At 36.9% G+C, this 24,934-nt stretch overlaps 1 protein-coding gene and 1 long non-coding RNA gene across 2 annotated transcripts; both read right to left on the bottom strand.

The window, feature by feature from the left end:
- Positions 1-689: 689 nt before the first annotated feature.
- Positions 690-22,693, bottom strand: LOC129751834 (calcium homeostasis endoplasmic reticulum protein). Its single transcript, XM_055747574.1, has 10 exons — positions 22,509-22,693; positions 21,774-21,944; positions 21,416-21,687; positions 15,774-15,936; positions 15,282-15,354; positions 14,958-15,032; positions 2,675-2,751; positions 2,402-2,600; positions 1,932-2,334; positions 690-1,867 (listed from the first exon to the last, which is right to left on the bottom strand). Exons 1-10 carry the CDS (start codon positions 22,531-22,533, stop codon positions 758-760), a joined length of 2,568 nt encoding a protein of 855 aa, XP_055603549.1. The 5' UTR covers positions 22,534-22,693; the 3' UTR covers positions 690-757.
- A 1,615-nt stretch (positions 22,694-24,308) lies between these two features.
- On the bottom strand, positions 24,309-24,934 carry LOC129751856 (uncharacterized). The gene is made up of 3 exons (XR_008738812.1): positions 24,751-24,934; positions 24,559-24,686; positions 24,309-24,465 (listed from the first exon to the last, which is right to left on the bottom strand). It is a non-coding gene; the product is annotated as an uncharacterized LOC129751856 (long non-coding RNA).

Genomic DNA, 24,934 nt, shown 5'->3' with positions numbered 1-24,934 from the left:
TCGGAAATATCTTTTTTATACTATCTTTTTTATAGAGATTTTCAGCTTTCAGCTGGTTTATCTCTTGGAAAAACTAATAAACGTAAGATTATTTACCATTGATCAGGTACCCTGCAAACATGAAATCGCTTCAGAAATGATCAATGTTAATTCGAATCGCAATTCTTACCAATTAAGTACCGTCGATCGTAAAAATAGTTATTAAAGTCGGTATAAACCGGATATAATAAAAAAAACGCCATGTTTACAAATTTCTTCTCCCGCTTAGGATTCAAGTGATAAAACAATCTTGTTATTCTCTCTGGGAAAAATGTACAATGAGAGAAGCAGCAAATATTGTCGCTGGCAATGGTTTGCATGCCATGAGAGCAAAACTTGCGCTCTCTCGCATACTTTCAAGATTACTTTTTTTGTACGGGATTTTCAATCTCTGGGATGGTTCATCCGTAATATTTCAGGACGACGAATGAAGTGTTGAATATCGTCCAATTTGTATAATTCTTATCGCCAGAAGTTAAAAATATCTTTGGATATTGCCTCCACTTCGGTAGGTAAATGCTATTTTTTCGAGTTTTATGCGATGATTCGATAATGTATATGAAACGTATTACAAAGTTTGTTATTAAATATGCATAATGTTAGCAGGAATCCTGTAAGTCGGATTGTCATCTCAAAGAAATCAACCCCTCTTTCATCACAAAATGTTTTATGATCTTCTTTGATTCAATATATTGATTCTTGAGTAATCAATCCATTTTTATCTGTCATCAGATCTAGCTTTCATGCGTGTTATAAATGCTGCTCCTTTATTTTTTCGGAAACTTTCATACGGATCTGAGTTTCTTGCACCAAACGATCCCAAGCCTTCTCGATCATGTCCACCCCAAACTTCTCCACCGGTGCCTTGGGTTGCCGCACTTACTACCCCACTAATAGGCATGATGTTGTCTTCGGCAAACGGATTCACTACCATTTTACTACCGAATCCGCTGCCTCCAAAACTTGGTGGGGTAGGAGACCGTCTGGGTTCTCTCGATCGGTCGCGATCCCTCCGTATCGGTGAACGACTTCTGCCTCGGCTACCGCCAGACGTTCGTCTTGGTGACCTAGACCTTGATCTCGAGCGAGATCTTGAACGTGACCGAGAGCGAGTTCTATTTCGACCATGCCTTGGGGAGCGGGAACGCGATCGATCTCGGGATCTAGATCGACTGCGACTGCGTGACCGGTAAACTCGTTTTTTCTGTTTTTTGGTAGCCTTCAACCAATCAGGATCGATAGGCGTTGGGGATCTAGAACGCTCCCGAAGGCCATTGGCGAGTTCTTCTTCCTTCTGCTTGCGTGAAGCATTTTTAACTTTAAAGTATTCGTATAGTGCTAACTTCTCCCATCCTTCTCCATCACGGGGTCTTTCATGACTGGGTGGTGCATAGAAGGCTTCTACAGCTGAGAGCAAACGATCGTTTGGCGGTGCTGGTGGCGGCAGTCGTATATCGTCCGGTTCCAAGGCGTGATAATTGAAATCCTCTAAACGAATCAATGGAACCATTAACCCTGCAGGTAGTTCGAAGTATGGAATAGAAGGTGTTAATTGCTGAGGAGCTTCTTCGGGTGGTTCTTCCTCGGGATATTCTTGATCGTCACGAGCGTCTAATTCCTGATCGTCACGGTCATCATCCTGCGGAGGCGGATCGTCGAAATCATCTCCTCTGCCGTCATAGTTGTTGTTATCATCATCCTCCCTAGGGTTGAAAGGCATTTGATGCATCCCTGGAGGTGGTCTGGACATATCTGGGATGGGGAAGTTTGGAGGTGGCAGAGAATAATCTCCATTTTTGTTACCACTGGTACTTTCATCGGAAGAATGCTTAAAAAATAAAATAAATACTTGAAAACAAAATTTTGAGTCAGATTTCGGCATTTTATCCTACCGAATAGTTATTCCCGACTCTGTTGTCACCGAGCAAGTTGTTCCTACCTCCGTCGTCGTTTCCCCTGTTGTTCTGTGCGGTTAAACTTTGTAGGTTTTGTATTGCACCGGACAATAGATTAAAATTGATGTTTTGGTCTAACAACGATGGAATTGATACGTCACGATCATTTGGTCGATTTCCGGCCACGAGAGGGTTGTTATGACCAAGACCGTTGTTACTCGAACCAGATCCTAACTCTGGCAGAAGTGGCAATGGCTGCTGAAGCTGCTGCTGTTGTTGTTGTTGTTGAACGACCAAGGCAGCCTTTATGGCTTGTTGTTCGATTTGTTGTTTTTGCTTTTCAAGTAGAGTCATTTGCTGACTAGCATGCTGAACGAATGCTTGATGTTGCTGCTGGTAACTAAAACAAATTCAATATGAACTATTAATTCTGCATATATTAATGTAGTTACAAAAAATTAACTCACTTGTCCAACGTTGCCTTTGTTGCTTGGGTGATTTGTTGAACGATGGCCGAGTATTGAGTGAGCAATGAGTTCTGATACTCTTGTAGGGACGACGGAGGCGATTTGAGTTTTGATATCACGCATGCATCGAAAAAGTTACCCTTTGATTCCCACAACGAAAGCAATTTCGATAGCTTAGCGCGCTGTTCCTCGGTGGCCGCTTTTCATGCGAACAAGTGTATGTTGTTTCAACTTTAACATTAGTTACTTCATTATGAAAATAATTATACTTACTTATCTGCGCGTTGCAGAACATTGGTATGACTGAGTTTTCTAAACTTTTCTTGAGGTCGTCATTACGTTTCCGAATGCTGAAAAACGATAATCTTTTAAAAACAGGAACAGGATACGCAGTCTAAAATTCCATTCTGTGGTTAATATTTTGAAAATAATTTGCGGAATTCATGAAAAAACATACTATATTTAACGGTGTAGATATAATGCGCAGTTCTTGCCAAAATATATATAAGGTACACCGGGGCAAGTGCAAACGGTTTTCACCATAGTTCAACTTTCACATGTCCTAGAAAAATATGTAAATCTTCAAAAATTATCAATTCTCGTTCGTTGCATCATTAAAATGGTTCTCAACAAATTCCCGTAGAAAGTGAAAATTTAAAAAATGTTGGTAAAAAGTAACGGCACTTTTGTGAAAAAATTTCTAAGTTTGCACTTGCCCCGTTTATGGGGGCAAGTGCAAACGCAATGTTTTTTCCAAACTTATTCAAAGATGCGTCAGTGTATCGTTACTAAAACGAATTTAATACATGTTCCGGTATGTTTTATCAACTTTTTTTGATGTATTTGCTGTTTTTCTGCTATATTAATTACTTTTTGGAACTTCAGTTTTGCTGACTGTTGTTTGAAGCAAAAGACCTTCATTTGCCAAGGCAATACGGAATTTTGAATACCCGCTTCAGATACAACACTTTGGATACCCTTTCTGACCACTCTAATATAATGCTGAACCATTTTTAGATGATTTTTTTTTTAATGTCTGATGTTACATGGCTTAAAGGTGCGTTTGCACTTACCCCGGTAGTGTCGTTTGCACTTGCCCCGCAGTGTGGGTTGACAGGAGTGAATATTGTTTTCACAATTTTTAGGGTCTACTGAAAATTTATCATAAATTTTCTGCTTTCACCTGAATATCAGTCCCAAACACTCACCTTTCGACGAAAAATCGGATTTGAATGCCCTTTTTTGTAGCCAAAAAAAGCAAAACAAAAACACACTTTTCATGTCTAGTACGTACTTGAATTCGTGTGTAATCAAACAGTGCCGTGTTTTTAGTGAATAATTGAAAGAAAGTTTAGTTTATCTATGTCAGATTGTTGGTTTGGACAACAACAACAACTTCTAGAAGAAGAAATATTTTTTAATTTTTTTGTAACAGAGGAAAGTTGATCGTTTGCACTTGCCCCGAGTTTGCACTTGCCCCGGTGTACCTTATGCAAAAATACTAGGATGTGCACAGGGCTTAAAGCACAACGGTGCTAAATGTAAAGTCAATTTTATACTTTTTTCAAGAAGGTTTGCTAAAAAAATACAGGTGCGTCCTACAAACGGGGCATCCTGTACACCGTTAAATACGATAATTTGATTTCAATGTATTTTCGCGTTAGTTATTGTTAGAAATTATCTAATCTGAAGAAATAACCGCGATTTCCCAAAAACTACTTTTTTCGATAAAATTTATAATTTAGATTTTTGTTGTTTTCCAGCATACTTTCTTCGATATCTCATTTTCACATTGTTGAAATATCGTAATACAATTACGATGGATCTATTTATTTTAATTTTAAGAATATTTTTTGTTAAACTGAAAAATAACCACGCGTTTTCGAAATATTGGAATTTAAATTAGTGTTGTTTTAAAACAACATTATGCATTAAAGGGTTAACAAATAAATCTCATTGAATGAGATGTAACATTAAACTGAGTCGATTTGGGGTTATTTTTGAATTTCTCAAACCCCGGGGTCTAAAAAGCCTAGTTTTGATTCAAAATTCATCAATGATTTTTTGCAGAACTGAATTTGAAGTTTTATGTTTGTATGGGAAAATTGAATATTTTTGTTTTTGTTTTTTTTTGTTCATGGGTTTATGAGCGCCTGGCTGACCCGGAAAGGAAAAACAGAACGGGGGACAGAAGAGGAAAATTTTAAATGAGAGTAGTATAGCTTAGAAAAGGATAGCGGGCCAGTTTAGGGGAAGCGTTAAGATAGTGCTCGACGGACTAGGACGGTTGGTGGGCCCCATATGAACTTCGAGTTAACCCAACCTTCAATTCAACCGAGCAATAGCAGTATGGTATCAAATAATATGATATCATATGCTAACGCCTCGATATCGTTGTCAGAAGGGTTCACTATCTTACCGTAGTTGAATTTTCCCTACCTGTCACCCAACCTTACTCGTTTCCATAAATTTGGATTCTTGCTAGTTTGATTTAAAAATAATCATAGATTTGCTAAGTAAAAGATATATTCAAGTGATTGATTCTACGCGACTACACGGTTATTCAATAACTCAATTAGGATATCATAAAACAGAATCTAGAAAAGGTGTCTCTTAAACTCATCAACAATGAACTGTAAGCTTAAATAGCAATAGCTTTATTGCTATCGTCAACTTATCAACGGAACAGGAAAATAACAGTGCTGTTCTTTAAAACCTTATCACTAATTGTGGTCAACTTCTCAAACAAACTTTAATACTCAATCTACACGATAGGGGTTCAATTCAAATAAACCGTGTGCTTGTTTTTAAATGCCCGAAATAAATGATCTGAACTATCTACTCATACTTGCTTATCGAAATCATTTTTTCTATTTTAAACTTCGATTTATGAATTTCAATCCTAACCGAAAAATGTATAGATCTACCAAAAGTAAATAAATAAATAAAATCAAATGTCGAAAGTGTATTACAAACTGAAATATCATATTTGTCAAAACAGCATTCCCGTCCAATGAGCCCCTAGTTCTTGTAAAATGCTAGATTTAAGAATAAGCCAACGAAATTCATAAACCGCAAATGCACACTTTCTAGAGCATTGGGGAGGCGAATACCATTACCTATACCTAACCTAGCAATACTTGAAACATCCTAATTCTATGAAACTAAACTAGCTAACTACCTTACCAAACAGATTATGCCCTATTGAAAAGTATCACTTTATGTCGGTAAAATGTGATATTTTCACTACAAAATTTTCCCATTGTTCAACGGAAGGGAGGGCAAGTGTTTCAACTCCCATTCATCTTATCAGCATGGATCATGAAAATTTGGGACACCATTGAGCCTACCGCTAATTTAATTTAAATAAAGGTGTCCAGCGCGCCTTCTAATTTGAGTCATATTATGATCCATGCTTGACAAGATGTGTGCAACGACCCTCTCAGGACAATGATAGTAAACCATCATTATCACAAGCATGCACACCGCCGCCGTGACCCATGGGAACGGGAACCCAGGGTACGGGGGAAAATTGAATATTTTGTACTGAAAAATCCACATCGTTTTTGTTTCTTCTGTGGAGCCAAGCCTGATAATGGTTTTTGTGCGCATTTATAAATTCTCTAAAGGAAATTTTCCGTTAACAACTTTGTCGAAGACTGCAACTTCGTATATTATTAAACAAATAAGTTATAAGGTGTTGATTGGGTTCATGTCTTTTGGAATTGAAAAACAATAAATTCAATTGAAATCACTGCTGGTAACAAGCTATGTATTGCACGTTGCACGACTACTTTCCATCAGAGATGTTAAAATCGCGAGTCTATACATACTCGCACTTTGCCCTTCTTTGCAGAACGATTTTATTTCGTTAAAATCAATCTGCGATGATGCTATCTAAAGTTCAACTCGGAAAGCATCAGGAAGTAAGCTTCGGGTAAACTCGGCAGGAGTAAACAGCAATCGGGGGGGAAACATCAGCGAAGCAAACGAACAGTTCTGCGAATTAAAAAAAAATCGTATTCGTTCGGCAGCCGAACACATCAATCGGACAACGCATGGGGGCGTGGCTTAAATTGATAGGTACAAGGGAACGGGAAACGAGCGAGAGAAGGGTGCGAGGAATGTTAACTCGGTCCGTCGGGCAACGATCGCTCGTGAGCAGAGATGCCAATATGCCTGATTTTTCAGGGATTGCCTGATTTTTCGAGGCTCTGCCTGACAACCTGAAAAGCCATTGAATTTCGCTGATTTTTCAAAAAATGCCTGATTTAGCCTGATTTTTGCGAATGTGATGAAAAATGGGTAGTAAGGAACTAAATTAGGTACCATTACTGAAGTTAAAAAGCGAAAATGTGGCTGAATGAAACCAATCGAAAGATTCCCATTAATTCATATCTTAAAAAGGGAATGAAAAGGAATCTTTCGGCTTTGATTCAGTAGAATTATGCAACCAAGTAGGCCCACAACACAGTACAAATGTAGAGTGATGACCAAAAAAAAAGGTCATCACTTTTAGAGGAATTTCCGTTACTTATGTAGCCTGATTTTGCCTGATTTTTATTTCACCAGTTCCCTGATTTTTGAAAATATATGTTGGCAACCCTGCTCGTGAGCATTCGTGTACGGTAAGCTTCGTTCTGTTGTTTCGTTGGTATGATTTTATTCCTGCGAGGCATGGAAAACATCAATACGGAAATGTTCTCTTCGTTTTGTGTGCAATCGCGTCATGATTGGAACGAAGATAAAATCAATCTGCACACAACAAGTTAAACTCGGAAAAAATCAGCCGAATGATTCTTTCCGAAGCGAGTCTACACACCGCTGCTTTCCATGCAATACCTCGCGAGGCACCAGCAGTGATGTCAATTGAATTTATTGTTTTCAATGCCAAAAGCCATATTCCTGTAAACAGCCAATAACTTTAGCCAATAATATATTTACTAAGGCAAATCACTTCTTAAAAGTATAACATTGCCGTGGGTCAATTTTGGTTTTAAAACTAGGTGGAGGTTGGGGAAGAATTTTGGATGAGGAGTATGGTGATTACTTGTGATCACGTCAGCATGATCATCAGAATTGTAATATTTTAAAGTAGGCTTTTTAGTGAAAATAGATTCTTGGATTATACATCAAACTGTAAAGACGTGTTTTATTGTTAGTAGAAATTCCGGAAATACCACATCTGGCGACGAGTGAAAAGAAGAATAATTTTAGTTTCCAAGGATTATAAGAATTCATTTTATTACATGTAAGTCATTTTTGTTCTTTATTAGTCTTTTAATCAATCTTATAAAACAATCGCACTGTTTTAGAGATTGTAAAAAATCATTCCAGTGACTAAAAAAAAAATTTAAATTTTTTTTTTTTGGCTTCGAGCTTGAAAAACGGTTGGCTTCGAGCTTGAAATACCGTTGGCTTCGGCCGGAAAAATGATTGGCTTCGAGCTTGAAAAAAAAAACGGTTGGCTTCGAGCTTGAAATACCGTTGGCTTCGAGCCGGAAAAATGATTGGCTTCGAGCTTGAAAAAAAAAACGGTTGGCTTCGAGCTTGAAATACCGTTGGCTTCGAGCCAGAAAAATGATTGGCTTCGAGCTTGAAAAAAAAAACGGTTGGCTTCGAGCTTGAAATACCGTTGGCTTCGAGCCAGAAAAATGATTGGCTTCGAGCTTGAATACTGAAAATTTTTCAAATTTTCGTTGCTCAATTTTTTTTTTCACTACAATAAATTTTAAATACGTTACCATGACATCACTTGTGAAAATGTAATCAATTATATTGATGATATTTTCGTTTATGGTGAAACTCAAGAAGAACATGACCGAAGTTTGTCACAAATATTAGCTGTCTTAAAAAGTCGTAACATTCTCCTCAATAATCAAAAATGCATCTTCAAAGTACGCGAGATAGAATTTCTAGGACATAAGATTTCTGCTGAAGGAGTTCGACCAATGGAGAACAAAATAGGCTGTCTGCAAAAATTTCGCAAACCTAGAACTTCGGAAGAAGTTCGAAGTTTTCTTGGACTTGTAACGTATATTGGCAAATTTATACCGAATTTAGCAACTATAACAGCACCTTTACGAGAACTTATTTGCAAAAATATTAGATTCAAATGGGAAGCGAAGCATGAAGAAAGTTTTCAACATCTGAAACAAGCTATTTCAAATGTCCGAACTCTATCGTTTTTTGATAACAATCTCCGAACTAGAGTAGTCGCCGATGCGTCTCCAGTTGCTCTAGGAGCTGTTTTAATTCAGTTTATTGATCACACCGATAATGAACCTCGAGTCATTCGCTATGCAAGCAAAAGTTTATCTAAAACAGAAAGTCGTTATTGTCAGACGGAAAAAGAAGCATTGGCTTTAGTCTGGGCGGTTGAGAAATTTTCAATTTATTTGATTGGTCGTGAATTTGAACTTGAAACTGATCATAAGCCTTTGGAAATTATTTTTGCTCCTACATCGACACCATGTGCACGAATTGAACGTTGGGTTCTACGATTGCAGTCTTTCCGGTTCGTTGTGAAGTACCGAAAAGGTTCAGGAAACATAGCAGATTCTCTTTCACGGTTAGTCGAGCAAGAACCTTCTGGAGATTTCGAACAAGATAATAAATTTTTGGTGCTCGCTGTCAAAGAGTCCGTTGCTATTGATATTCAAGAACTAGAAGAAGCAACACTTTCCGATCTGGAGTTAAAGACTGTGAAAGATTGTTTGCGTACAGGAATATGGTCAAGTTCTTTAGTTAAACATTATGAACCATTTGCAAATGAACTTGGAATTCTTAGCGATATGGTTGTGCGTTGCAACAAACTGGTCGTTCCAAAAATTTTACGGCATCGAATGTTAGAACTGGGACATGAAGGTCATCCAGGCGAATCTGTGATGAAGAAGCGATTGCGAGAAAGGGCTTGGTGGCCTATGATGGATAAGGATATCAAGAAATATGTTCTTGATTGTGAGGGATGTAGACTAACTGGACTTCCCAGCAAGCCAATTCCGATGGCACGACGAGAGTTACCGTTGAAACCTTGGATTGATATAGCAATCGATTTCATGGGACCTCTTCCATCGGGAGAATATTTATTGGTTGTGATAGATTATTTCAGTCGATACAAAGAAGTAGAAATCATGAATCGCATTACATCACGTGACACGGTTGATAAGTTGAACCAAATTTTCACAAGACTTGGATATCCAAGAACGATAACTCTTGATAATGCTAAACAATTTGTAGGGAAAGAATTTGAGGAATTCTGTAAAGTACATGGAATAACGCTTAATCACACAGCACCATATTGGCCTCAAGAAAATGGTCTTGTTGAAAGGCAAAATCGATCTTTATTGAAGAGACTTCAAATTAGCCATGCCTTCGGTAGAGATTGGAAGAAAGATCTTAAAGATTATCTTATGATGTACTATACAACTCCACATTCGACTACAGGAAAAACACCTACTGAGTTGTGTTATGGAAGAACAATTCGTTCAAAATTGCCAACTATCGAAGATTTGGAAACTACACCAACATCAACTGATTATCGTGATCAAGACCGCATGAGGAAGCATAAAGGTAAAGAAACAGAAGACATTCGTCGTGGAGCTGAGACATCAAAAATTCAACAGGGGGATAAAGTTTTAATGGAAAATCTAGTTCCATCGAATAAATTATCAACTAAGTTTGGGAAAACACAGTTTACCGTTACAGAAAGAGTGGGTCCAAGAGCGGTAGTGGAGGATGATTCAGGGAGATCATTCGAACGAAATGTAGCTCATTTGAAGCGAATACCTTTAGAACAGGAATCTAGTTCTGAAATTGAAGATCTCGATGAAGCCACGCTCATGAATGCACCGATAACGATTGACGATGAAGTATCAGCAAATGAACAAGAACCTGCTATCAATAATACATTAATATCATCAAACGTTGCTGAAGTCCGGGGAAGGTTGTCAGCTAATCGCGAACGTCGAAAGCCTTCAAGATTCCAGGATTATGTCATGAAAGTTCAACAAACCTCAAACTTTGCTTAAACTAAACGAGATATGGTGATTACTTGTGATCACGTCAGCATGATCATCAGAATTGTAATATTTTAAAGTAGGCTTTTTAGTGAAAATAGATTCTTGGATTATACATCAAACTGTAAAGACGTGTTTTATTGTTAGTAGAAATTCCGGAAATACCACAAGGAGGAAGGGTTTTGGGAAGGAACACGGTTTATTGCACTGTTCAGATTCCGAGTCTCGGAATTGATAAGTGTATCGGTTTTTTGTTGTGGGTCATCTTCAGCCTCGTCACCTGAGGCGATTGGCGAAGCTTGAGGGATTGATCTTTTGTGTGATGTGAGTGATGTTCTGCTCGGTTTTTACTTTCAGTAAAGCTGTTTCGTATGCAGCTGTTTTCGGGTGTCCATACTTTAAACAGTGTCGGCATATTAAGGCTGTGGTGTCCTTAAACGAAGCCAAAATTTATGAATTCCGACACTACAGTCTAATTAATGGTGAGCAACGAGTTTCAACGAGTCCTGTCGATGTTTTTTTTTCATGATCCGTCTAACAGCTATGATTTTTTTGTGATGATAGCTCTTTCATGAATTCTTCACCGGACATACCTTCGACTTCGTTACATCGTACCACAAACTTTCTGCTGTTCAACTCGGGGTGGCGGCCAACTTCGATTGACGTGCCATCGAGAAATTTTGTAAGGGTAAAAATTTTACGAGCTTGTTCTATGCTGCGAATACTCAACACATACCAACTTTTATTGTATGTATGTATGTATGTATGGTTTAGTGAACCTTCATATAAGAGAAGCGACATCTGATCCCTCTTAAAATAAAATATGTGGCAACATCGCCGAAATCTTGGAAAAAAAATCCCCAGCACTGTTTTCTGGCTCAATGTTCAAGCTCTAAAGTGAACGCTCCTTCAATCCAACAAAACAACATTGAACTCGATGCCCGAAGGATCGCGATAAACGGTATGAATGACTTGAATTTCGTTAATAATCAGTTTTCTAACTAGAAACACGATTCACCAAAGCATTGAAAAAAATTGCACCTAATCATAAATTCATATGACCATCTAAAAAATTATCTGTTTGAACTATAACAACAATCACAATACCTTCCTTGGTTGAGTATTTAATAAGAAAGGTAAAAGCTCTGCGACAAGATGCTCGGATCGATTGGAATTGATTTTGACAGTTCTTTTGCTCGATTGGAATTTTGTGTTTCAGATGTCACTTCTCTTTATATACAGGTTCACTAGTATGGTTCCCCCATCGGTAGCAAGGTCCTGCCTATGTCTGTGTGGCTCGGCCTTCGAAATATTTCTAGGGCTTCCACGGCCGATGGTTCGTCGAAGGAAGGCATCCAACCCTCAGAAACCTACAATGGTTGGCAACCCACTCCGCTTGCAAAAGTTTCTTCAGGTTATCCCCAGATGCATTCCTTCTAGAAATATATAAAAATTATATAGTGACAGTAAGGAAAATTACATAAATACAATGCTTTAAAATAAAAAAGTAATATTTAATATATGAAAAATAGATATGATTAACAATTAACAATAATATTACAATATTTTGTTTAAAAGGATACGAATCTGAAACGGTCAAATTGATTGATTAAGATGGGCATGGTTTAATTCAACAGGTAATAATAAATATCGAAATCTGTACCAATAAAGTTGTTTTCTAAACTTGATTCAGGAGTTCTTTCCAAAACGTGATTATAAAGAACGTACTTAAAAAAAGTTGCAAATTTTGAATATTTCTTAGCAATGATGGATGAGGCTTCTAAATAAATTATCACGGGGGTACTGAGAAGGCCGTTAAAAATTTTAGACAATGAAATCAAAGCGAATAAAAAAAAGAAAAATGATTTTAGAAAACTGAATCGTAAATTGCTAGATGAATGTTTTTTTAGTTGTTTGTAGTTGTTTTCTGAGCAATACTATATTTAACAGTATTCATCACTGTTATACATATTTTACTTGCAGTGAGATTTGACTGCTGCTGATGGCATACAGGCATGCCTCCCGCCACGCACACGCCGCCACACTCCAACAACCTCAACCTCTCTCGAAGTGGAGAAGGTTCAGTGCCAGAACGCATACGCGCAAAACGCGGCAGTATATCATCAGTCTCAGGTCAACTGATAAAACGAAAGAAATAAGATTGATGGAGTTCCTCATTCTATATAAATAAGTCGAGTCGATGTCGAGTCAACACATGTGGTACCTGGTTTTGGCCAACCCCATTAATTAAATAAATCATGTTACAACATTCAATATTAAAAGAAAACAGATAACATGGGTTGATCTCACCAAATTTGTTCCTCCTTAATCACTCCTTCCGTCTCCTGCTCTTGCTTAGGTCAAACTCTCTCACCGTAGCATTGGACATTCATCGACTACTAACGCTGCTAACGGTTGCTCTCACTTCCTAAACTATTGCAATTATCACACCCACACAGAGATAGAGCTCCAATAAGCTTCAACTCCTTGATATCATAACATCACCACCAAGCCCCTATTCGCATTTCAAAACTTTGCCGACGCCATTTTTTCTATATTCGAATCGAATTAAAAAATCACTTCCATAACTTTTTTTCGAGCTGTCACTCTGTAATCCATTTTCGGACATATCACTATTAAATTCGTTGTTTTTTCATTTTCGCAATCACATAGCTTTGAGCACGAAACTAGCACACCAACTCCGCACTTTTCAAGCAAATCCCTCATCAACAACGCAATTGCTATCGACGATGGTGAGACACGCGCACGGAGCACTTAAGCAAATGAACTGTTCCGCTCGGCTGTTCACAGACGACTCACTCAACACATACCAACTTTTATTCCTCACAAAGTAGCAACTTTCTTATCTTTCCCGTGACCTGCTCGATCTATCTTTCTATATGACAAATGGATTTTTTGGAAGTTCGAATCCATTTCTAGCTTTCAAAACCAGGAAATACAAACTTCCATATGTACACTTTCAGGATCCATCTATGCTGGCATGATCCTATCCGGATGATCTCCGGGAAAAGGACTCATCCCGCCGGCAACACACTAGTGAACGTTTTTTTCATCGAAGGGAAAAAATAGCCTATCAATTGAGCACGAGCGCGTTGTAGTACGCCTAATTCCACTGAAGACTGACGATAAACTGAGTCGACAAAGTTGTTCAGCGGAAAATTTCCTTTAGAGACTTTATAAATTGACAGGAAACCCATTAACAGGATCAGCTCCACAGAAGAAACAAAAACAATGTTGATTTTTCAGTACAAAATATTTAATTTTCCCATACAAACATAAAACTTCAAATTTACTCATGCAAGGCACACCGGGGTAAGTGTGGAAGGCGAACGGTTTTTCGTATAGTTCAACTTAAAAAGAATCATTTAAAAAATCAGCAGTGGATCAATTTTGATAAAATTACGTTCAATGTGATGCAGATCATGTTGTTTACAAACGCTGAAGAGATCAGTTTGATAGGTGAAAGCAAGAAAAGTTATCACGGAAATTGTTATGGACTGCTGTCTTCACTCACCCCGCTTTTTGGGGTAAAGTGTGGACTTCAGATTTCCCCTTTGATTTCTTCGGAAACTTTCAACAAATTTGTATCTTCTTGGTTGAATACGTTACTTTATTGCTCGAACCACCAAAAATTTTGAAAAAAGTTCATGGTAGGTACTTTTAATAAGGCATTTTTCAATAACGTGTGTAATTTATGTTGCAACACACGAGATCCGAATTTATCGAAAATATATACCTATTGCAGAACAAACAAGTACTTCACCTAAATTTTCATGATCCGAATGCTAAATATAGCTAAATTGTATTGGATGAAGGAGAGAAAATATGTAAACATCAAGTCTGTTCTCACTTACCCCAGGTAGGGTTTGGAGCCAACATTTGTTTTTTTTTGTAAATTAACTCTTTCTTCATTTTTAACCGCTGCTTCTTTTTCTAGCTGGTTGTTTCGAATGTAAGGATTGTTTCAATGTAGAGCTTTTCGTCAAGAACCAGCTAGTTTACGAGAAATTTGCAATTTAAAAAGATGCACATCAACTCGACAAATTATTTAAAAATAGAAAATTAACAAAAAGCCGCTGTAAACATCCGGTATTTTATCGGAATCGTATCTCTTTTACAGTTATTGGAATTCTGCGAAAAATCATTGATGATTTTTGAACCAAAATGAAGCTTTTTAGACCCCAGGGTTTGAGAAATTCAAAAACGACCCCAAATCGACTCAGTCTTATGTAACAAGCCTTTTTAAAAAAAGTAAATTCCTGATTGCTGAAACAAGGATCACTCAATTAAGACTAGCTTGGATAAGGTTTACCCAGCTCTAGATTTCCAAGCTGCTCAAATCTTAATGAACATCCGTCATTAAACCGGGAAAGTCAACTGTTTGCTTATGTCAAGCAATCAGACAGCAATTTTTTTTAAATTATTTTAAAGTTCTTGATAATATCACACTAACTAATTCTCTATTCTTCGTTAAAACTACTTAACTGATATTAGATTTAAAAAAAAACATAACTTACCAGTGATGGATTACATCGTTAACTAAATAAATCAGATGTAATTTCTGCGTGAACATCACTCCCGCCATCAGCGTCCTATAAGTAGAATAGAATCGAAAAACAAAAGTTCGGATCGCTATTCCCAACACTACCGTTTGCCTAAGTCACTGTGTTTAAAAACTTGACAAGTTCAACTAAGAACCTCATGGTACAATTCAATGAATGGGTTTCTTCAGATATAAGAATTTGGAATAAGGTTGGTCTGAGGAACTCTGTTAAACAAACTGTCTCGTCAATTAACATAGTAATAAGCATATAATAATGTTAGGAACGCTTTCTAATTACTTTCTCAAAAGATACTGCGAAATAATTTGAGATTTTCCCGAATCGGTACAATACTGTAAAATCCAGCTTTTTCCTAAAATTGTAATCAACAAAAAAATACATGTAGATTGAGATTTGTACTTATTAGTTTTGGTTCTTAACGCTAGATATTTTCTTATCGTGAAATCATAATTTGGAAAATTTGATGTAACGTAACAGTGGAATATGTAAATGTATGCGGGAGAATATAGGTTATCTTGTTGATAGTGTAGTTTAACGGATATAAGAGGAGCATAGGAACGTCGGAAAGAAAAGGTTTTAAGCAACGTAATCGGCTTTGGAAAGGAAACTGTATTGCTAACACCTTTTCTAGAAGTCTTTGGATGAAACCGATTAACAGATAGAATAAAACGAAATAGTAACATATTCCAGAAAAAATAAACGTAATGGGACTAAGCGCATGACATGAATGTCGCTCTGTTAGTTTCAGAAATTGTTTGAAACGGTACGTACCATTAGAGATGCTATCTTTGGTGCAAGAATCGATAATTGGTTGTAGTTTAGCATCGAACTCGTTTAGCAGTATTTTGTGCTCGTCTGCCTGCTTAACCAGCGCATCATTCTGTGCGCGGGTCACCGATTCGTCGATTTGCGCTTGCTGTTGCTGGAGCAGAACCTGAAATGAGGATTTTTATAATTGTATTGTTAGTTCTAATTTATCAGAACTGTTAAAAAAAACTATAAATTCAACTATGCAACGTTTCGTAACTCAGCTCAGCAGATTAACGCAAGAATATCAAATCTGCATCTTTTTAATAAGTCATGACGAATACTGGAAATCTTCCAGTGTATATTTTTCGTATTATTAACGTGATGGAAATAAAAATCACAAAAATTTGTAATATTATTTTTTAAGTTGATTTTAATGTTTTTATAAAATTGTTGAACACGCAGGTTTCAAAGTTCAGAGGAGGATTAGACTAAATCTTTATTCAGTTTGTTTGTTTTGTTGTTTTATTTGGGATTTTAAGCCTCTAGGGTTTATTCATCCCATCTCTTTTATTCAGTTTCGTTCGTCTAGTCACTATAATATCATAGTTCTCATTACATTAGCGATAGCTATTTGTCTCTTTCCACTTTTCATATTCTTTAACCGGAAAAGTACTCATTTCATAATGAGTATTCCGATAAATCTACTCATTCTTATCTGCCGACACTGCAGTGTTACTGTTAACCACACACGGAAAATAATACAAAAGTAAAATTTACCGAGATAGCAAGGTGAACGCTTCAGAAAACGGAGATGGTTCACTCAGAAATGAAAATAATATAAAAATAATTAGTTTTTAGGTATTCGGTTATTTTTCTGACGATAATAAACTGAAAGCATTTAAAAATAACTCACGATCATTTCTAGCCAAGAAACGATCCAATGCATACACGCTCGGCCATATTGAACCATTAATGCTTGAAAAATAACCATAATCGAAGTTTTGTGGGTTAAGTCGTTTTATGAGTTTTCAGGGAAAACTCATAAAATGAGATTTCGAGAAGAACTTGGATTATGGTTATTTTTCAGGCATAATAAAAAAAAGTGAAAATGAGCAGAAATTCAGGGAAAATTGATCTAAATGAATATAGAACGACGAGCCAAATATGAATTTAATAAATGGAAGCTTTATTTAAGTATTTACATGTTTACCAATGTGATACAATTATGACCGTCCATCCAAAAATCATTGTAGAATTTGGTCTGGTTGCCTCGTCTACCTCTGTTGCCGCCATGAACGGATGAAGCCTTGCTGCTTTCCGGTGACTAAGGAGCACCCGATTCGGGGGGCTGCTACTCCCATCGTGCTGGATACTTAACTTGCAGCTTTTCGAACCAGATAGGCCCACTGAGCAAAGGGAAGTGTTTATCTCATCATTGCTGTAATGAAAAAAAATACTGACAACTGTTAGTTCTATCGAAATTTTGAGAAATCCATTATAACATGAAAACTTACCTTGTGGAAAATGCCCCAACCTATGCAGACTGGTCTCAAGCAAAACAACCGTCGTTTTCATATCCCCTTCGGTGTTTAGATGATCCCGGATGGAAGTTCAGGACCATCTCCCTATTGGAATTAGAAACGCCCTTGTCGGAAGATTTGTCTCCTTCCGCATCGCTGTCGTTGGTTTTGCTGTTGCCTGTGTCTGCAGGTTTCAACTGGAAGCTCCTCATCCGGATCCATATGTAGCAGTCGGTTTCCATTTGTACAAAGGTGGACAGTTTTTTCATTGTTCTGTTTGAGAAAAAAATAGTTAAATTTGAAGGATGACACAAAGATGATTTTGTTCAATCGAGCAGATAAATACTTACCAGCTCTATGATCAAGTAATTCCCCCGGAGTGAAAAAAATATCTAAAACAATCAGTCGATGTGACGCACAGCAGTTAAAAACAAACAAGTTTTCTGCGCGTCCAAAGATGGCAACTGTTTTTATCACATATTTGTGTTTGAAATTCAACCATTTTCCACATCTTTCGTCAGAACTTCGAGAATGCTTGATATTCAACCGTACACTATGTTTAAAAAACAACAATAATCGCAGTTCTATCGGAAATCTCATAAAATGGTTCAAGAAAAGTCATTAATGGTTAAAAAAATATGAGCGTGTAAAACCAAGCTAACATCAGCTTGGTTGCATGTTGCTTTCATCCTGACTTCAATTATTTTAAATTTGAACAACATTGGTTTTCATTCTGCTTCAAGCGTTTGTGAGTCCCTGCTAAAACATTTTTCTTACCACTAGATGTCACTTCCGTTACATACACTCAGAAATGAAAATAATACAAAAATTATTAGTTTTCAGGTATTCGGTTATTTCTCTGACGATAATAAACTGAAATCACTAAAAAATAATGACTCACGATCATTTCTAGCCAAGAAACGATCCAATGCATAAAATTTAATAACCGCGAGATATTTCTTTCCAAAACAAACGCTTTGTCTTTTGTCGTTTGAGTCTCTGCTAACCAGTTTGTGAGTACGTGCTAGATTTGTCAGTTGCTACATGGTCTTCAACTTGACTGCATGTTGGTTCCATCCTTTGTGGAAATGTTTTTAAATAATATTTTATAAGCATGGAATCAGCAGCAAGTCATGATAAACAGGAAAAATATGCCTGTTTTGCAAGCTATGGTCAATAATGCACATTGACCATAGACCTTGTACGAAAATCAAATGATTTTCGTTTGATTTTGTTTGGCTAGTTCTGCTTTAAGCGTTTGTTATAAGCTCCGGCTAAACTTTTTTCCCCAACCACCAGATGTCACTTCCGAATAGTCCCAATGCATAAAATTTAATAACCGAGATATTTCTCGGCGAGAAATATCCAACCTAATTACACCCAGAGAAATAACTCTGTGAGTGGGCACGGTAAAGCGTGGAAATACATGAAAAATAATATTTTTATATTTTTTTTCATTTCTGAGTGTACATTCTCTAAAGGGTAATTATAACACTGATGAGCAATCAGCTGTTCGTCTGACAAGTGGGGAAATGCCTTATTGGGTCTTATTTATGCAAGAATTGGACGATCAAAATTAGTCTGATCCAGTGAAAAAAAATGGGCCAACTCCACCCGTATTAACTGTCAAATTAGGTCCAATTTGCCTCACTTAGGACCAATTCTTTACACCAGTTTATAAAAAAGATAATTTGGAACTGGTTTAGACTCCCGGTGCTAAGTGTATGTTACACTCAGAAAAGAAAAAAAAATAAAAATATTATTTTCATGTATTTCCACGCTTTACCGTGCCCACTCACAGAGTTATTTCTCTGGGTGTAATTACTGGAATATTTCTCGCCGAGAAATATCTCGGTTATTAAATTTTATGCGTTGGGACTTTTCGGAAGTGACATCTGGTGGTTGGGGAAAAAAGTTTAGCCGAAGCTTATAACAAACGCTTAAAGCAGAACTAACTGATTCCTATAGGAACACTAAGAATGCATTTATTCCTCTCGGGATAATGAACTTTCGAATCACAGGGAAATTGCACAGAGGTCGCGAAATTCGAAAGGAACTTCATCCGAATTACGGGACACTTCGTTTTCCCTGAAATCCAGGATGGGATTAAAACGAGTGCTCAGGTACTCGAACCCTCGGCCTTAATTCAGGACAGCTATCTCCTGAATCACGTGAGATTCATCTAGAATCGCGCGTTTTTTTGTTGGTGTGTGAGTGAGCAACCGTTGTGTATCCTTTTCTACCGCGTGTGTGTGTAATGTAGCGATAATTTTTTGTCAGTTTGGTTTCGGTCAGACAGTAATAAGCTCCTATGCTATCAAGACAAAGCTCATCGAAACAGTTTGTCTTCTGGTAAGTTGAGATTGCTAATTTGGTAGTTCCTAATAAAAATTCTCGAAATGGTTTCCCCCTTCCAGATATCTTCGTTGGCAAACGCGACAGATCCTCCGGTTTTCTCACCACCCGCCCTATAGGTTCAGAAGAATGCCCAGTCAGCACCGATTATGACAACAGTTCAGCGCTTTGAACAACAGAATCTTCTTTTCGGGAATCACCAAACAACCAACGGCACTTCTTCCCAACCCGAGCCAATAACCATTTTGTAAAATGGCCCAGCAAAACTTAGGAAAACCAATCATCCAGCCGAGTGAAGTGAATTAGTAAGTAAAATTGTGTTGTGTTAAAAAAAAAGGTAAACAAATTTGTGTTAATAAATTGATTTATTTGTCCATAAATAGGTGTTTTTATTTGAAAACCATAAATTTTACACGTTTGAGATTGATTAGAAAAAAGGAACCAGGGGAAACAAAATTTAGAATTCCCCTGAAAACCTCGAAAGGAAACCTTCTCGAGTTCACAGGAAAACTCCGTTTCGACACTACAGGTGAATTTGACAGTTGTTTTCCTGAGCTGTTTTTCTGTCCCGAGATCGTCCTGTAATTTCAGCTGTTGAAAATACAGGACGAAACCGACCCGACCACAGGAGAAAAGATTAAGTGTGTATACCTTTTGTAACATGATCAAATCCCATATTTACAAAAGGTGGAATCAACATGTAGTCAAGTTGAAGACCGTCTCGTTACTGAAAATCTAGCACGTTATTTTATGCATTTTATTGCATGCATCTAGCATTAAATTTTATGCATTGGGGTTCTTACGGAAGCGACATCTGGTGGTTGGGGAAAAAAAGTTGCAAACGCTTGAATCAGAAATAAAGAAAAAATAAAGAAACGAAAATCGTTGTATTTTCGTATAAATTCTATGGTTAACATGATTGACCATAGTATACAAAGCAGGTACACTTGTCCTGATAAGAATAACTTGCTGCTACGGATTCCATTCTTTTTAAATACATTTTCAAAGAGTATGGAATTATAATGTCTTATAATTATAAGTCAAGTTAAGGGGCATTTTGCAACCGAAGTATCAAGAACGTGCTCTCCCTGTTTAGCTGCGACTCAAACGTATTCAAGACAAAGCGTTTGTTTGAGAAAAAAATATCGCGGTTATTAAATGTTATGCATTGCTTCATTTCTCGCCAAGAAATGATTGTGAGTTATTATTTTTTAATGATTCCTGTTTATTTTTGTCAGAGAAATAACCGAATGCCTGAAAACTAATTATTTTAATATTTTATTCATTTCTGAGTGTGAGTTATTATTTTTTAATGGTTTTAGTTTAATATCGTCAAAGAAATACCAAATATCTGAAAACTAATAATTTTTATATTATATTCATTTCTGAGTGAATATAAAAAATATTATTTGAAATAAAAATTTTCGAGTTTTGTTTTGAAACTAAATGCAAGAATCATTTTTAAATACAATGAAACAATAGGATAACTTGACTAAATATGTTTGAAATACGATTCCGATAATTACTGAAATCTGTTGATTCTTTGGATGAGAATATACATTTTCAAAGCATTACTTATTATAGGTGTAAAGTGTCACTAAAAATACAAAGCATTATACTTATTGAAAATTCTGTATATCTATAGATAATGCATAAGATACTTCTCTCTCCAATTAAAATAAAGTAGATTTAGAATAAAATGTATGTGTCCGATATAGAACCTGAACTTGTTTTGAAAAACGTTAGATATCGTATTGAGAACGCAAATTAAAAAAATGTAACACTTACTCCATGCTGGGCTTGAAGGTTTAGCTCCGATTGGCGGATCTGTTCGCGCAAAGCGTTCTGCTGGGTGTTTATTGCTTCGATCTGTGCCGCAATCTGTGCGCTAATCACAGCTGCCTGAGCCTGTGGCGGTGGCGCAGCCGGAGGTGTCGGTTGTGCCGGCGGCGGGGGATTAGACCAAATCTGGGGCATCGGATTGTTATTGTTATTTGATTGTGCATTCGACTGGGACGAGCCCATCAATGGTGGCGGATGACCAGCTTGCTGTTTCATCACTGCAAGGAAGATCAACATGATTAGATTTTCTGAATAATATCAATTAACAACTAAGCCTGTAATAAATGTGAGGGGAAATACTTACTCGCTTGCTTACTGCTGACCCGGTATTGATAGTAGTTGTAGTATTCGCCACCGAATAGAAAGGAGAACTTGGGATTTCCTTTCTGTTTGGACTTGGTCATCGATTCAAACTCCGGACCGTTGCGAGCAACAAATTCCGCAAGCTTGTCGATGATGTTTTTCAGTTCGATATCTGGAACAAAAATAAACCATTTTGTTCAATTTAGAAAATAAAACTAAAACCTTCCAGAATCATTTTGGAAAATCTTTTAACGTTTTCTATGCTCTACCTCGTACAACGGCGAGTTACATGTAACTTGAAGCGACTTTCAATAAATAAATTAAATTAAAATGTTATTTTCTCGGCTAAGGTGGAGTACAGCAGAGAAATATAAAAATAAAAATATTATTTATTTACAAATTACAAAAAAAAGGAAAAAAGCCACAGATTATTTTGTCTGAAATAAAACTGGAATTCGGATGTACCGCCGATTGTAACCAGAACTGTAGGAGGTATTGTTTAGCATAAATCATCCAAAATGGTACAATTAATTCAAAAAATTAACCGCAGAAGCCGTTTCCCAAAGAATTTCTGGATAATTTTGGCTTTACAACAATTATCTGTTATTAAATTTAGAAAATAAATCTTGATATATTTCAAGAGCATTTCGCCCCACAGTACCCTTTTAAACAAAACTAGAATTTGATCGATTATTCGACATGATGTGCGATGATGGCTTTTCGCAAAAACACTTACCATTGGGAGGAGGTGGAATATCCATCTTCCGAGGATAAACAAAAAGTAAAAAACTTAAAAGAACACCTCAAAGAAGCAAAATTCATCCAGTTTGGTCACCGAGAAACGGTATTTCTTGATTAAATTTCACGTTTTTCACCAAGCCGCTGCACTATTTTCGAGAGAAACCAGACGCCATCAGGATCGAACGTTTTTGACAACTCTTTGAAACATCGCATCATCGAAAAAGATTAAGCACAAGCTACACTGACTGAAACGCTCGAAATTATGTAATCAATGTGTTATTTTTAAACCAATTGTGTTCTTTTAATCTTTTTTCATGTTTAATGTTTAATGTTTATTGTTAGGAGTATATACGTGAGCCTGTCAGTTATAAACAGTTCAGGTTAAGGATATGTAACATAAGGATTTCACTATTTGATGTTCGAATGGAGATGAAATAAAGCCTAGATCTAATCTAAATACAAATATCTCTAGAGTACACTATTCAGTGCTTCCTTAAAACTACGTAGGTTACTTGACTCTTTCACGGAAATTGGCAGACTGTTCCAGTAGGAGGCACCGTACAGAAGAATACTCTTCTTACAGCTGGTTGTATGGTGTGGCAAGATAAAACATTTAGTTCTGCTGTTTCTGGCATGTTGAAGATGTTCAGTGAGATAGTCAGGAAGTTGGTTGCAGAAACCTTGTCGCATAAAGCATCCAATGCGAAGATGATAGTTGTCTAAAAGATCTCGACCTAAGATGCTTTTTCTCACCGCGCTGGTACTTTCCCTTCTTTTAAGATTATAGATGAACCTGGAGGCAGATTTAAAGCAGCGCAGCAGTTGGTCTTTGAGTGCTGCCGATAGACCAGGGAAGTAGATGACATCTCCGTACAAGAAAATTGGAATAATTACTGCCGGGACTAGCTTCAGCCGAATCGGAGTTGAAAGTACTGATTAGAATCGACGGAACGTTTTCAATGTAAAGTATACTTTGGATACAATATCGTTGGTTTGGTTTTTCCATGTAAGATGGCTATCCATTATGAGGCCGAGGTTTTTAACTTTTTCTTGAATTGGCAATGTTTGATTGCAGAAGGTAATTCTATCGCGTGGAATCAATGTGCCACTCTTTGAAAACACAATCGCTTGTGTTTTGTTTGGGTTGGGTGACAAATGATTGTGATAGCTCCATTCTTCGATAGCGGTAAGGTCGTTATTGATCTGTCTGACTAGAGAGTCGATGTTAGATTTAGGACCACTGACATGTTTCAATGTTTCACATGTTTCAATGATTCAAAAATATTATTGTCCGTTGCGTTGAAAGTTTAATTTCATGCATTGTTTCGCTGTTAAAGCTGACCGTTGAAAGTAAGCGTCCAAAAGTTATCTCAATCTCAAGCTTTATTTTAGCGGATAATTCTGGTGCCAAGAAAACCCGCATACTAAAAAACTATAGCTTAAACAGTCTAAACCAAACATCAACAGTTCTAGAAATAGTGATGGTCTCTGTAAAAGTAGCTGCACGCAGGGCCACATTAAACCATTAATGTTTGAAAAATAACCATAATGGCAGTTTTGTGGGTTAAGTCATTTTATGAGTTTTCTGCGAAAACTCATAAAATGAGATTTTACGGAGAACTTGGATTATGGTTATTTTTCAACCGTTTGCTTGTATTGTATAATGGTTATTAAATAACCGTTTTCCGAACAAATAAAAATGTTTTTTTCTTCAAAAGAATTGAAAAGAAGTTTTCGGAAAGGATTTAAATATTCTAATCAAAATCATCATATATTTTTCTTTTTCATATATGGGATATATTTTAAATATCAAAACGTCTGTATTTGCATTCCGTATCAAACTATAAGCTCGCGCTCGGGAGATGCCGAATTGGGAGGAAAGTATTTGGAACAATTGTTCCGGATCAATCGTACGACGGCACTTCTTTCCAATAGGTATTGTCCCTCAGTACCTGTAGAGGATAGAAAAAAATGTTTTGGAAAAATGGTCATTTGCTAGTCAATTTTCATAAAATTCAGAAGGCACTGATTTGAGAACAACTCACCTTGATATTATGGAAGCAACTTTAAAATTGGGGCCCACATCCGGATCCCTCTTGTCCATATTCGGGTCAGTCTATCGTTGCTTTTTCCTTAGCAGAAACATTTTGCGACACCCGGTTGATCTGCTAACCTAGAAATGGTGAAAAAAAATCAATTTTGGAATCAACTTTTTTAATACCGGGGGCATTACTCACCTTTGTTCCGATGCTGCTTATGGCCTTTAAAATCTCCCAGTCCAGTTCTCCGATAGAAGTTTGTTCCCAGCCAGCGGAGGTACAAAATAAATCCGATGCGGAACAAAACAGTTAACACTGGCGCTTGCACCCGACAACTGTTCTTCCGTATTCACGGTTGAATTTTAACCATTTTTTGGTTTTG

This window comes from Uranotaenia lowii, chromosome 3, assembly GCF_029784155.1.
Source record: "Uranotaenia lowii strain MFRU-FL chromosome 3, ASM2978415v1, whole genome shotgun sequence".
Taxonomy (NCBI): domain Eukaryota; kingdom Metazoa; phylum Arthropoda; class Insecta; order Diptera; family Culicidae; genus Uranotaenia; species Uranotaenia lowii.
Note: the sequence above shows the minus strand (reverse complement) of the source record. Positions and strands in the feature narration are given on the sequence as shown.